The sequence below is a fragment of the Rhododendron vialii genome, chromosome 9a (genome assembly GCF_030253575.1).
Source record: "Rhododendron vialii isolate Sample 1 chromosome 9a, ASM3025357v1".
NCBI classification, from domain to species: domain Eukaryota; kingdom Viridiplantae; phylum Streptophyta; class Magnoliopsida; order Ericales; family Ericaceae; genus Rhododendron; species Rhododendron vialii.
Window position 1 is genome coordinate 5,671,406 of NC_080565.1, and position 15,532 is coordinate 5,686,937.

General features: G+C 36.6%; 1 protein-coding gene across 9 annotated transcripts in view; it reads right to left on the reverse strand.

Annotated features, from left to right (window-relative positions):
- LOC131300616 (putative disease resistance protein RGA3) overlaps positions 1-8,894 on the reverse strand; it is a 31,358-nt gene extending 22,464 nt beyond the window's left edge. Inside the window, exons 1-6 of one of the 9 annotated variants that reach the window (XR_009191012.1) lie at positions 5,997-8,894; positions 4,473-5,225; positions 4,228-4,302; positions 3,318-3,385; positions 2,511-2,623; positions 1,766-2,337 (exon numbers count right to left, since the gene is read on the reverse strand). Coding sequence is in view for 1 of the 9 variants with exons in the window: in XM_058326544.1 (XP_058182527.1) it covers positions 4,277-4,302; positions 4,473-5,225; positions 5,997-8,760 (3,543 nt within the window). In the remaining 8 variants the exon portion in view is untranslated. Of the gene's footprint in view, positions 1-1,765; positions 2,624-2,665; positions 3,176-3,317; positions 3,386-4,227; positions 4,303-4,472; positions 5,226-5,996 lie in introns of those variants that run through there. The other 8 variants (XR_009191013.1, XR_009191015.1, XR_009191010.1 and 5 more) reach the window with 8 other exon arrangements.
- Between the last annotated feature and the right edge of the window lie 6,638 nt (positions 8,895-15,532).

The window sequence follows — 15,532 nt, forward strand, 5'->3', positions numbered from 1 at the left end:
ATCTATCAAACAAAATCAATATTACAAAAAAAAAAAAAAAAAGGGAGTATTTTGATAAGTACCTTATTTTTAAGCTTAAAAATTACACTTAATTTTGTAGGGGACCAACTTTAATGGAATGGAAGGAGAATTATTTAGGAAAATGTTTGGTCACACAACAAGGCATTAAGTGGGAGAGTGAAAATTATTACGGTCATTCAGCCTAATAAGTCAAATGGCTTATTTTTCGTCCTTATTCAAATTTTTTTTTCGCATTTGTTAGTTTTTTGTTAACTTTTTGTGAATTATTATTTCATCATGATGAGAGGAATCTAAAAATAAAAAATTTATGATCGAAACCTAATTTTTTTGAATAAAGACAAAAATAAGCCAATAAGTCAATTTTTTTGTCTTTTTTAAAAAAACTCGTTTGCAATCATAAATCTTTATTTTTTAGATTCCTCTCATCAAGAAGAAATAATAATTCACGAAAAATTGACGAAAAACTAATAAATGAAAAAAAATTTAAATAAGAACAAAAAATAAGTCATTCGGCTTATTAGGCCCAATGACTTGCGTGTTATGTTTTTCAATTCGGGCTAAAAGTATTATCTTAGAATTGGGCCAAAATGTCACTCTTAGGCCCTGCAGTGCTGTTTTGCAGTTGGGCTAGTATACGGTTAGGCCCATATTTGTGTCTATATAACTACTCATGCAAAGATTTCTCTATGAAAGGAAAGAATTGAAAAACAAAGTTTTTTGAGAGATGCTACATATACTACCATTCATCCACTACACTATCCACTACATTTTTTATGAGGCTCACTCCGGCCCCGAAAAAAATACAGAAAAATGTCCATAAATTTTAGAATAATATTTTATGGGACCCTGTAAAAAATCAGCTCCAAAGAATATCGGTAAGTATTATTTTTTGATTTATAGGAACAAAACTGTTTAACTGCACAGTTTCGCTCCTACGAATCAAGAAATAATACTTAACGATATTTGTTGGAGCTGATTTTTTTACAGAGCCCCATAATATATATTATAAAATTTATGAATATTTTTCTGTATTTTTTTGGAATCCAATGTGAGCCCTACAAAATATGTAGTGGTTGGATGTAGTGTACCTAAACTTATTGTTGTTGGATATCGTGTTCCTCCGAGGAAAACTAGCATCGCTCAATCTCTTGTTTGGTTCTTAGGAGATTAATCTTGTTTGGTTGTCGGCGAGGGCATGCTTATTCCAAGTCTATTTATAGATGATCAAAGTTGTTAATTTGTTCGGCTCCACTTATTCGGAGGCCATGCCAAACTTCAGCTCAATCAGATATTTGTAATTAATTGATGTAAAGTTTGTAATTTTGGCTTCAAAATTCTTGACTCAAGAATTGGATATTTAGATCCAGCACTTAACAATAGTCGATTGAACTAATTTTTTTATGTAAACAATGTAGAAGAAGTTAATCTGGACAAAATGAACAATTTTGATTATCGAGATGAGACTTGAAATGCGCATACCCTCGTGACGATGAACAAAGCGAGGGGGTGAGAAAGAGATAAGCAATTTTAACAGAAATCAAAAGGGATGAAAGCTCCCTAAGTCTATTTCTCAGATCTATTTCCATTTCCATCTTTCTCACTCCAACACACCATTTCTACCTCCAAATATATAAATATCCAATTTGTTTTACGGGCATAATCTATCTCAAAATCACCCAAATGGATAACACAAGAAAATCATTTTCGGACCTGTATTTAAACTTTTGAATACAAGCACAAAACATATGGAAAATATAATAAAATCAATTTCATTGACTGAAACAGCGATCTTGTCATGCAATCGAAACAGAATAAAAAAGCTAAAAACTATTCAAGGCAAAGTTATTTGAGAGTAAGCTTTCATATCCTTCCTAGAAGGGGTGTTTTAGCAGCTCGATCGTGCAGCGGATCTTCAAGTGCTGTGGGGATAGGCGCCATCGATCGGAGATCTCTACTTCTTGTTGCTAGCTCTTGCTTCTCTCTAGCCTTCTCTTAGAAATTCAGAACGCTAAAATTGAACTAGAATTGCCCACTTATAGCTACTGGGCCTAAAAATACTTGAGAAATCAAAAAGTAAAACAGAACATGCGTTGAATGTCAGGACGGGCACGACCACCGTCCAAAACAATCTTCCGGTGGGCTCAGCATCAACTTCCTCAAGGGCCCCAGCGGACGCCTGTGACTCCCGGCCGGAAGGAGCAAGCGAATTCTGACTTTTTCAAAAAAAAAATTATCACTATTCAAGCCTCCAATCTCCTTGGCAACACTTCAATGGCCTTTCAGAAACTCCATTTCGCATCCATCGGTCCACAGAACCTGCAAACCCGTGAAACACGTTAAACTCACCAAGTTATTAAATAAAAGAACCGAACAAAAGTAAATTGGAGGACTTAAAATGAGTAGCATCAACTAAGCAATCAAATGGCCTCTAGATGAAACAGAGACTTTTTAAAGTATTTGGAAAGATAGAACCTGTGAATGAGAGAAACCTGATTCTTTGAAGATCTTTAATAGTTTTCCCACTTACGACTCTCTTAAGTGGAGATAGGACGGGATGATAGAAGCTTGCATCAAGGCGTGGAAATTGGTAAAGCTCTGGAGCCTGGAATAGGAATTCATCGAAGCTTCAAAAAAAAAAAAAAAAACCGAAGACTTTCGTGCTTATACAAAACAGTTTCTACTTACCCTTTTGCTCGATCCAGATTTTAAGAATAGCATTAAACATTTCACTATATAGCATAAAAGACAATTGGGCCAACATATTGGGAATTGGATAGTTTTCATATCAATATGGCTTTCCTTTCAAAAATTGAACAGATGACTGGAAGAGTTAATATCTTATCTTAGAAAGAAAAAACCACTTCAAGTTAATTCTCCATAAATAGAAAGAAAGTACGATTGATGCTGGCTATTTGGACATGAAGTCCATCTAACGACTACAAAGAACGATAGTATTTAGGTCATTAGATATCGAGCAGATTTCGGGCAATAGATTTCTGTTAAGATAATGAATGGACGACGATGAGGTGGCTAGCTTTGAAGGTGGGCAGGGAAGAGTGCTGTACGCTGGACAGGAGTACATAGCAACGTATTGTAAGGGTAAGAGGCTACTGGCCGGTCTTGTAAAGTATATTGATTCCTCCATTCAGTTGATCTTGTATGACAAGCAGAGTTGGGTGGAGGGTAAAAAAATTGAACAGAGACAAAGAACTCAAGGCTAAAAGCAAATCAATGTGCAGAAAAGTGTTCACAAAATATTTATGAGCGAGTAAGACCTATGAGAACCCAAGTCTTACCATGAGTTTGTCAGACTTAGTATATCGCCCCGTCTCGAAGACTCGGGAATCAAAAACATCTAGAATTGCTGAAAAAAGGGCGTAAAAGAAGAAAAATAAGTATCATAGCTAATTTGTTCGCGGGTCTTACAAAATTATGCAAAGAGGTACTAGTGCATTTTAATTCGATTCTTAGACTGCATCATTTTTTTATCAGCTAGGATGCATTATTAACTGGACCTTGAGTATTTTCAGTTTGTGTATTTACACTGAGACCTGAGTGCTCAGTGAACACAAGAACGGGTTACTAAAACCGTTTCACTCACAAGATTTAAATATATAAAGGAGCTTATTAGTTAAGAACTACGAGAAAAACTTTCTAACAGAGATTTCCATAAAAAAAGATTTACGGAGGTGAATCCCGCGCGTCCAAAAGTGGTTTGGACGGTCCTAATTTTAAAAGAACTTTTCCAGCCATGCTAGCTTAGATGGTAAGTTCACCCCCTCCCTCAGTGGAGGCAAGGGTTCAAGCCAAGCGAGGGGCGTGGGTGGGGTTCAGGGCTATGGACAGCATCTGGACCCCCTGTAAACTAACATACTAACTTATTAACTCCCTCAATCCCACTGATACATAAAATGTGACAAAAAAAAAGTTGTTTTGAAATCCGGACCGTTAATTGCCGAAATGGACAGATATGATTTGCCGCCTCCATAAACAACTTATTCACGGCTCCTCTATGAATTAGTTTCTTTTTAAGAACTACTTTCTTCAATACGTCACAATCCCTGTTTTTTTTTTTTTTTTTTTTGTTGCAGAGGAATTCCTAAAGCCTAGCTGTGCAAGACCGAGAGAACCGAGGCAGTTATTACATTTAGAGTACCGAGTCTGAAAATAAGCAAACAAAAGAAAATGCAGTAAATAAAAACTTACATGATTCATAGGGGAGTTTCATTCTTCATCTGTAAGGAGATGTTACACTTCAGCTCCCCTGTATTTTCCTATTGTCTGAAAGCCCAATAATCACACCAAATAATTAGGTCAGATAAATTTTTCAATGAATTATTTGACGTACCCACATGGACAAAACACACCCGTGTCTTAGTCACAGAGAGAGAGAGAGAGAGAGAGAGAGAGATGAAATCAATGAGACATGCAATTCGAAGAACAAGTTGTACCTATATAAATGCGTGGAATATGAGCAATCTTGTGCCAATCTTCGCCAATTCCCTTTTCGCATCTTTTCTCCAGAAGGGGACAATCAAATATACCCAAATATTTAAGGGATGAAAGGTTGCGCAGGCACTCCGGCAGAGATTCCAACCCACTGAACCCTCGAATTATGAAATCTATCAAGGCAGGGAGGTGCTCAAGTTGATCAGGGAGAGACTTGACCTCTGGCCATCCATATAATCTTAGATTCTTCACGGAGGTGAGATGGCTCCATGGTGGTGATGGAGCAATTGTCGAGGGCCAGGGTAGTTTTATATACTCATCTCCGAAATCACCTAAAGACAATATTCTAACGGTGGTGGTGCAAAACAACCCCTCCTCCCAACCCCTCCCCCAATTTGGACAGTCTCTAATCTCCAGTTGCTTAAGGGATGTGAGGCTGCGTAATGCATCTGGATTGGGTGTCTCTAACTTCGGACACCAAGATATGATTATATCTTCAAGGGTTGGTTGTAGCAGCCCTTTCGGTAAACACATCAACTCCGGGCATCCGCGAATCGAAAGTTGTTGAAGGGATGTCGAGCCGTTGAATGCTGCTGCTTCTGTTTCATCAATTGAATTGAGCTTTTTTAAGATTGGGCAATTGTCTATGCTTATTTTTACAAGGGTTGGTTGTAGCACCCCTTCTGGCAAATACGTCAACTCCGTGCACCCGTTAATTGAAAGTCGTTGAAGGGATGTCGAGCCATTGAATGTTGCTGTTTCATCAATTGGAACAATCAGGTTATAGCAACGATATACACATTTCGAACTTCTCAAAAAAACCCTAGGTTTTCTAGCTGGTTTGGCAAATAACTCAGCCCATCCATTTCCACTATTGTCATATCTCTCTTTGTTTGGAATGCGGAGGAAGGGAAAGAAAGGGAGAGTATAAAAATTTTCTCTCCCCTTGTTTGGTTTGAGAGAAAATTGGGGAGAGAAAATTGACAAACAAAATGCAAAACAGAGTAGTAAGGACAATGAAATCATCCTTCCATTTTTCGTTTAAATTATTTTCTCATCTCTTCCCTCATTTTCCAAAAGTTCCAAATAGAGTGTTAAGGAATTCTCTGCTTCTTTTTCAATCTTCAATTATGGCTTTTGTTTTGTTTGGGCAAAAAAATAATTCCCACAAAATATTTTATCAATTTTGGATGTTAGGTGCATAAACTTGGAGTACACTAATTTTAGAGTTAAAATATTTTACCTCCACAAGAGGAAAATAACTTACGGAGCAAAACTTAAGGACTTAGCTAACCCCAGACCTACTTTAGACCTCAAGAACAACTTCTTTTTCTTTAGACAACACCAATCTTGTACCATAAATTTTAGACTATTTCTGTTGCGAGTTAATTTTATGGCGTGCACCTAAACAACGCGGAGTAAAATTAATACAATTATTTCACACGATTTTTTTTTTAAATAAAAGTATTTTTTATGGTGAAAATGAAACTATGTAATAAATAACTGCCAAATGGATAATAACTGACCTGGAATGGCTATCAACTTGGGGCACTCTTCAATTTCTAAAATCTGAAGACAAGGGAAGGATTTTATCATGCTCGCGGCAGAAGCGTGCGATGGCGATACGTCTGACCATTCTTCTAGTTGAGGCATATCAACAAGTCTTAATTCACTCAGTGTTGGAAATATTCCTGGAGCTGTTGCCTCACTACGATTGCAATTATCGATAATGCATTCGTCCTGTCCATAAAATTCGTGACCAATACACTTCAAGTTATTCAAGCCACCCATTTTGACAATTGCAAGATGCGGAAGGTGTCCGAGCGTTGGGACTTGCTCACACAACCAACAGTTCATTAGCTCGATCTTCACTAGCTTTTGAAGTGAGCAATCATCTCTGCTCATCCACGACGCCCATCTTCTTCCTCCAAAGTTTCTAATACTTAGTCCCTTAAAGTTCCAGTGTGGTTTGAGTCCTTCCAACACATCCCCATGGTTATTTTCAGGCTCTTCGAGGATTTCGTCCCAGTGAAATTGCATCTCCTTAATGTCTGATTTTCCTAATATTTGAGCATTCTCTGCTTCTTCCTTGTCTTTCACGTGCTGTAGATCATAAACATGTAATCTACCTCTTAGCTTGCTTAAGCTACCTAACTCTTCAATTCTATGGCCGCTCCCCTTGCCCACAACAAAGAATGGTAATGTTTGCAAATATTTCAATTGCCCTATATTCATTGTCATCAATTTCCTCTTTCGATCTGTTTCTAGAATATAAAAATCTCTCGGGAGCTCCATGAATCTCTCAAGTAGATTTATCTCTCCAAGAAAAAAATGTCTCAAGCTAGCCAAATTACAAAAATCTTGTGGAAGCTCTCTTATATTATATGGTAGTTTCAGTGTTTCCAAATGGTAGAGCTTGGTGATAAACTTTGGGACTTTCACAATAGGAGTCTTCGTGAGGTCAAGAAACCTTAAATGTATGGACTTGCGTATTGAACAAGACAACTCTTCTGCATAAGATTCTTCTTTCATAGAAGATTCTTCGAGACAACGCAGGGCACGTATACACTTAAAGTCATTGGTGTTCTGGGGGAGATGTCCTTCTAAAAATAGTGTCCTTAGTTTTCCAACATTTTCTTTTGACATATCTAATCGTGTTTCTTTTGTAAAAATCAATGACAAATGTTCAACATCGGGATAATTCTTCACCTCACTAGCATCCAGAGTTAAACAAGTACCCTGTGAGACATGGAGTGCAAGATCATGAACAAGATCATGCATCTTGCAACTTGTGATATTGTTGTACTCATCGAATTCCACTTCCTGGAATAACGAATTGCGTAATAAAGTTACAAAATACTTATTGCCTAACTCTTCCATTTCCTCCTCGCTTCTTGAAGAAAGTTGAAGATATCCTAGACCCATCCAAAGTTGAATCAAGTCATCCTTTATAATGACTTGATCCTTTGGAAAAATAGAACAGTATGCAAAAGAACTTTTCAAAGATGGTGATGGTAAGTGGTCAAAACTAAGCCTCAATACTGGTAGAATTCCATCGTCATTTCCCAGTAAACTCCACATTTCACTCTTCTCAATGGACTCCCATTCTTGTTCATCATGTTTCGAGTACAGTAAACCTCCTAATGCGTTTACTGCTAACGGCACACCCTTGCACTTTTCCACCATTCTTCTACCAATATCCAATAATCTTTGAGTTTCCCTTGGTCCACCAACGTCAAATGCTTTTGTCCTAAATATCGTCAAACAATCATCGTCCGACAGCTGCGTCAATTGATGGGTGCAAGACGGGGATGTTCGCATTGCTGATACGACGTCCATGCTACGGGTAGTAACTAAAATTTTGCTTTCCTTAGAGTCGCCTATTTCTATCAGAGAATTTTTCAGGTCTACCCATAAGTCTGGATTCGTATTCCAGACGTCATCTAATACAAGCAAGTATTTTTTTCCATCTATTTTTTCTCTAAGCTTTCTCACTAATCCTTCCCCATTTTTTGCATCAGATTTATCACCTGTAAGAGATTCTACCATCTCATTCAGTAACCTTACGATGTTGAAATTGTCAGATACACAAATCCACATTCTATTATCACGAAAATTCTCCAAAACTTTCGGTTGTTTGTAAACTACCCGAGCCGCAGTAGTCTTGCCTAGCCCAGGCATTCCTACAATGGCAATGACAGGTAAATCACGTCCTACGTCATTGCCAAGCAACATATCAACCACCACCTTAACATCACCATCCCTCCCCACAATTTCTGTATCACCTACAAAAGGTAGAGTCTTTCTGAATTCCCTAGGTTCAACAATGGCATCATTGAGTTGCTCTGCTGGTTTAAGACCAACATCATTTGCTGCTTTACATACTCTGTCTAACAGTTTATTGATGTTACTGACCTTATCAACCATCTTGAAACGAAACGCCAATGGATTAGAGTGGGAGAAAAAATTGCGCACCTTGTTCCTCATCCGGTTTTGTACCTCAATCTTTTCTCGAAGATCTTCATAAGCCAATTCATCCAGCACATTCTCAGCATCGCAGATTGCAGTCTTGAGTTTCTTTAGCCACGCAATCATAGCTTCTGATGTTATTTTCTTCTTCTCAGCATCATGTAACAAGGCCTGAATGATTTCTAACCTTTCACGGAGCTTTTTGAGGTCTTGCTTGAAACCCCGTGCCAAGTTAATCTGATCGTTAATCTGATTTGTTGCTAGGGAAACCAACCCAATCAGAATTCCCTTGGCTGCAGGGATGAGCAAAGCTTCGGCCATGGTTTTCTTACGACAATAGAAATTGGGAGGGAACAAAAGTTCTTGGTGAACAATTAGCAAGAGAATACAATAGAAGGGGCGTTGTGAATAGAAGAGAAGGGGGTATTATAAAGGGTAGGAGATATGAAGTTCAGCTATGTGTAGAGGGTTTTTTGGTTTCTGGAAAAAAAAACTTTTTGAAAAAAAAGGCAATTTCAAGTTTAAAAATCATGTATTTACGCAAATAATTTTCCTACAAATATGGATCTTGTTTGATAGATCTCATTAAGATCTTTTAAACGGTGCAAAAAAAATTAAAAAAATATTTTTTATTTTCATTATATTTGAGTTTGAAATTACCTTCATTAGAAAAAAAAAACTTTTTGTAAAAGTGAAACACCCTCCTAATATCTCTTTTATTGTTCCCGTGATTATGTCTCGCGCGTGTTCACATGGTCTTGGTCATTGCCAGTTGTTCATGTAAGTATGCGCGTGTTCACATGGTCTTGGTCATTGCCAGTTGTTCATGTAAGTATGTCTTGAGCATCTCAAGTGGTGGTATTAAAAATTATGTGTTATATGACGTGAAGTGTATAAAATGAGTTCCTATTTTTGTTTATCGAGAGTGTATAAATTTAGAAAATAAATGTGTGTTGTAGTGGTATAATTTAGTATTGTAATTATATGACAAAAAAAAATGTAAAAAGTGGGTTCCCACCATTTTTCTTTTCATCAGCCTCTTTATTTTCTCTCTCCTCTCTCTTTCTTTTCAACAGCCGGTCCCTCTCACTAGACCGCTTTTCCCCCTTTGACTTTATCTCTCTCCTCCTCTTCCTTTAACTGTGGTGATGCTACCATAGTTCTGAATACCGTTTCGGACAGAATATCGATTTTTCTATTGGTACGATACGTATTTGTACCGGTCAAGTACCGGGTACCGTTTCAGATTTACCGCAACTATAATATATATAATAATTATATATAATTATAATTCAAAAAAATCCCCCATATCATACAATTCATCATAAAATATCTCTAGTCCCACATTGCTTAGTTACAAAACTCTTTTTCACTTTAAATGACTTTGCACACTAGTGAACTTGTGAGTGAGAACCCAATGAGAGGTCTCGCGCACTCAGAAAAATGTGACGTGGCCGAAGGCAATTTGGAAAAACTGATTCGGAAACCAATTAACCGGGTGCGCGTCACGAGTTATTCGTGCGAAGGGGGGTGTAAATCCGAGATCTAAGCCTCGCGCACGTACTATGGTTTAAGCCCATGTTTTGCTAAAATTTTTAAAAACGTTTTTTTATTTTTTTGGGAAAAAAATTCTGAAACAATTTTTTTTTTTTTTAAGACCAGAAAAAAAAAACGTAGCGTAAATAAAAAAATAAAAAAAACAATGCAAGATTTCGGCCGGAATTTCCGGTATCCCGATATCAGCCAGTATTTTTCGAAAAGTCCGGTACCGACTGGTAAAGACCGGTATTGGGACCGGAACGAAATTGGGGGGTTAGGGTATCGGTTTTTCATCAAAACGGTACGTACCGGCCGGTACGAAACAGTAAGTTAATGAAAGTTAAAATTGTAGTACCACTTAGCAAACCCATTAAAGTGTTTTTTTTTTTAAAGTGTCAATTTGTTACGAGTAGTTATCTCTGCCATGTCAGATAGTTTATGACAAAGCTAGGTCCTTATCCACAAGAGATGCTCTTATATCAACACAGAAGTGCGGATGACTGATCATAGGAGGAGCTTAGAAGTTAGAAGTGTGGAAGTTGAAGTAAACTATGTTACAAGCAGCTTAGAATCCGGCTATAGTGCATCAGAAATCATTTACAAATGGTATGAAAGCTCAATGAACAATAAGTTCTTCTTGCGGAACTGAGGTTGTTGGGATCAGGTGCTAACCAACTCACTTAAAAGTAATTGCTGTTAGGAGAATACGCAACTTAATCTTTAAAGGGCAGTGCAGAACTCTACACTTAGCGGCATGCGGACATGAGGGGTTTCGCAATGCTGCTCATACAGCACCGACGAGTGAAGGTGGTTAATCCTCCCAATACACTTGCCCCGTGCCAGCAAGGGGCGTCTCAAGTACAGGATGGATGCTGGCCCCCCATAAAGCGAACAATCTCCCCTCAGTACTAGCCTGAGTCTCAAACCTGTGACATCGCTCTGATACCACTTGTTGGGATCAGGTGCTAACCAACTCACCTAAAAACAATTGCTGTTAGGAAAAGACGCAACTTAATCTTTAAAAGGCAGCGTAGAACCCTACACCTAGCGCCAGACGGACATGAGGGGTTTCACAATGCTGCCCATACAACACCGACGGATGAAGGCGGTTAGTCCTCCCAATACGCTTGCCTCACGCCAGCAGGGAGCGTCTCGAATTCAAGGTGGATGCTGGCACCCATAAAACCAACAGAGGGAGTTTTCATTTTCCGTTTGAAAAGGAGAGAGAATTTTTTTATTTGTTCTGTAAACAAGAGAGAAATTTGACCACGCGTGGCACTCTCGTCGAAATTATAGCACAATGATTCAATGAACTACTATGGGGTGTTTGGAAACCTATTTTTTGGTTTTTCATTTTTAATTTTGTCTTTTTGTCTTTTTAAATTATGGTCAAAATATATTTTGAATTTGATAGAGTGTTTGAATGATATGTGCATAATGCATTTTTCAATAAGAGTAGTGTTTGAAAGGTATGTGATGAAAATAAATTATGGATTATTTTTTACCATGTTGCCCCTGGTTAATGGTATATAATGTGTATGAATAATGTTTTAACCAAATTTTTTAAGTTATATTGCGAAATTATTTTCTTCTTCGTTAATTGAAAGTCTCAAACTATTTTTTAGGTTATGTTTTTTTTCAGTTGAAGTCTTTTTCGTTCATACTTTATTTTTTGGTACTTGATAGCCTTCAACAATGTTTTTATTTTTTATTAAAATAATAATTAAGTTAAATCGAAGTAACTGCAAAAAAAACAAGAACACTTCCAACTATCATTAATCCAAAACAAAAAACACGAGGGGGGTTTCGGGTATTATCTCTGAAAATGGTGGAAGATGTGTACCGAAAGTGTGAGGGATAATGTGAAGTCGCCATTTTTTTAAAGTCTCTAATTTTTATCTGTTTTTTTAATTGAAAGTCTCCAGTTTTGTTTACTAATTAAGAATAAAAAAAATAGATGACTGACTTAAAAAAAAAACCTCAAATCCAAGTAATTGCAAAAAAGAAGAAGACAAACCATCATTAGTCCCAATGAAAAATATGTAAAAGGGTAATTGGGTGATTTTAAAAATATGTCAAGGGCAATTGGGTCTTTTCATTGAGGACAAAAAAGAGAAGTGGAAAAGGAGAATGAAGCTCCCTCCTATGCTATTTCTCACTTTTGCTCTCTAAAGTGAAAAACGGAAAACACATCCTCACAAAACACATTCTTCAATTTTCATCAGCCAAACAACTACTAAAAGGCATAAATGTGAACGAAAAGTGGAAAATGAAGGGGCCAAACAGACACTAATAAAGTCTTCTCTCACTGCACACAGCATAGAGCCGGGCAACGGACACGAAACACGATAACACAATACGAACCGGACGCGAAATTAGCAGGTTAGAGTTAAACATTTCTGACACGAAACACGAAATTAACACCACTCGAGAACACGAATTCTAAATGGGTCGGTTCAGATTGAACACGCGAGACACGAAATTGACAAAACCAACACAATAACTAATCTGTGTCACCCATTAATACGAACACACACACACACATATATATATAATATGGTATATCTGTAATTCTATGTAGAGTTAGGTAACAGACACGATAACATGGCACGAACCGAATACAAAATTAACGGATTAGGGTCGAGTATTTCTGACACGAAACACGAAATAACACGACTCAAGAAACACGAATAATAAATGGGTCGAATTCGAATTGAATGATTTATGACACGAACCCGATTGACACGACACGATCTGTTACCCAGGTCTAACTCATCACCTTCCTAGCATCATCCTCTGTTCCCTCAACTTTTCACCAGCCGCGCTAACAGTGCACAATCAAATCAAGGAGTAGGGTACTTTGGTCCATCCACCACAATTCCTTTTTTTAACCGCCAACAAATTTTCATTAATCATAGAGATACCCTTGTTAAACAAGACACTAGTGCATCCAGCTTTATTATAAATGGATCAAAAAAAACTATTACATCAGATAAATTGGTGTTTGGGAGTTTATTTTTTGACTTTTTATTTTTAGTTTTCTAGCTTTTTAAATTATGGCTATAATGTATTTTGAGTATGATAGGAGTGTTTGAAAAATATGCGTAAAATGTATTTTGAAATTATAGTAGTGTTTGGTGAATGAATGTTGAAAAAGAATTATGGGTTGATTTTTTACCAAGTTGCCCTTGGCCTTTATTATTGTGTTAAAAATGTGTAAAAAGTTATTTCTCCCTTTTATTAAGATTTTAATGTGGTTCATATTCTTATCGATTACTAGCATATGAGCATATATTGTTTATATCTCTCCTCTTTATTTGGTTATTAGGCTCTTTTAGGGCGTTCGTTGAAAACTTTAGAGCCAAAAATTTATTATTACCATTTAGGATAAAATGATTAAAAAAATAAAATCTTCACACTGGTTTATACGGATTGAAAATTAGAGCACTTAATTTTTTATACTGTTTATATATTAAAAACATGATTAAAAAATTAAGTGTTCTAATTTTCAATCCGTTTGAATCATTGCGAAGATCATCTGGACCGAAAATGGTTGCTACTATGCTGCTACTCTACCCTTTTGCTGCCTCATTTCAATTCAATAGTTTTAGGAATTTCTTTGACTTTTTATTTAGTTAAACTATCTTAAGATGTTTAATACGTAGTTGGTATTTTTAGTTGGTTCATTTTAGTGACTTAACCAATCTTTCATTTCCTTAGTTTAAGGCTCCGTTCCAGAACCGTAAATAAGTACTTATTTTTTAAGAAGGCAATTTCAAACTTAAAAATAATATGTTTACGCAAATAATTTTTCTACCAATATGGATCTTATTTGATAGATCTCATCAAGATTTTTTATACGGTGAAAAAAATAAAAAAAGTATTTTTCATTTACGTTATTTTTAAATTTAAAAATGTGAAATTAGCTGCTTATTTTTTAAGAAAGTTTCTGGAACGGAGCCTAAGACTTGAGGCAATTGTTGGTATCCTACTCTTACTTCTTCTTCTTTTGTCATTCGTTAATTTTAATCTACTTATTTTATGGGACTTGGGGAGGGGGATGAGTGATGTTAGTATGTTTTGATAATTTGAATGGAATTGATTTTAATATAAGTTTTCTTATAATTTATCTTTGTAATTTTATGTACTTTAAATATTTTTTGAAGATGATAGCTTAGTTCAAAGCAAACCGTGGTTTAAAACCAAAATCGAACCATATTTAATGGTTTGGATTGATTTGGTTCTACGTTTTTTGTGGATTGGTTTGGTTCTTCAAATTCATAATTCGTAGGTATTGATTTGGTTCTTGATTTACTATAAAATCAAACCAATTTGGACCATACTCACACTTCTTAAGTAGCTAGGCTGATAGATTATGGAGGAGGAGCCAGCTTTTTCCCCTTATAATTATCGAAAATGATATTGGTACCGACGGGGTCGGTACCAAAATCGTAGGGATGGCCGCGCCGGGCTGTCTCCGGCCACCGGACGACCGATTAGAGCTGTCCAAAAATTTAAAAAAAAAAAAACGTGGGGACCCCACGCGAGAATCAACAACATCCGAAGTGTGTGGAGTGCTTGATCCGAGCACTCATTTTTCTTGTTTAAATGCGACCAACAACAGCCTGACGCGACTGTCCCTTCGATATTGGTACCGACGTCGGTACCAATAGTGCTACCCTATAATTATTTCCTTGGCAAAGTTGATTCCTTTCCTGATGTTGTTTTGTGGCTTTTTAAGTCTTGTCTCACTGCACTCAGCACCGTCCTGGCATCATCCTCTGTTACGTCAACTTTTCACCAGCCGCACTAACAGTGCACTATCAATTCAAGGAAGGGGAAATTATAGTTACCCCCCTTGAACTAACCCTCGCATACACTTACCCCCCTCTAACTTTTATTTTTGACACTTAACTCCCTCAAACTAACTGAAATTCAAACGGTCATAACTTCAAACGGTCATAACTTCTTCGTCCAAAATCGAAAATATGCAAATTATATATCGATTTCGAGGTCTTGAAGTCAGCTTTCTAATGACACTAAAATCACATCACAATTCAAAGCACACATAAAGTTATGATCAAAACGGTCTTTCTGTCTACTAGCCCTTACTCTTTTGATCATAACTTTCTGTGTGCTTTGAATCGTGATGTGATTTTAGTGTCATTAGAAAGCTGACTTCAAGACCTCAAAATCGATATATAATTTGCATATTTTCGATTTTGGACGAAGAAGTTATAACCGTTTGAAGTTATGACCATTTGAATTTCAGTTAGTTTGAGGGGATTAAGTGCCAAAAATAAAAGTTAGATGGGGGTAAGTGTATGCAAGGGTTAGTTCGAAAGGGGTAACTATAATTTCCCCTTCAAGGAATAATTTACTTTTGTCCATCCACCACAATTCCTCTCTTTAACGGCGAAAAAGTTTTCATTAGAGCAAGTTTATCAATTGTTATGTAAAAATGTTAGTAAATAATGCACTTTTTTTATTCTATCTATTCACATTTTTCTCGATACTATACCAATATTATCTATTTAACCTATTTTTTATTAAA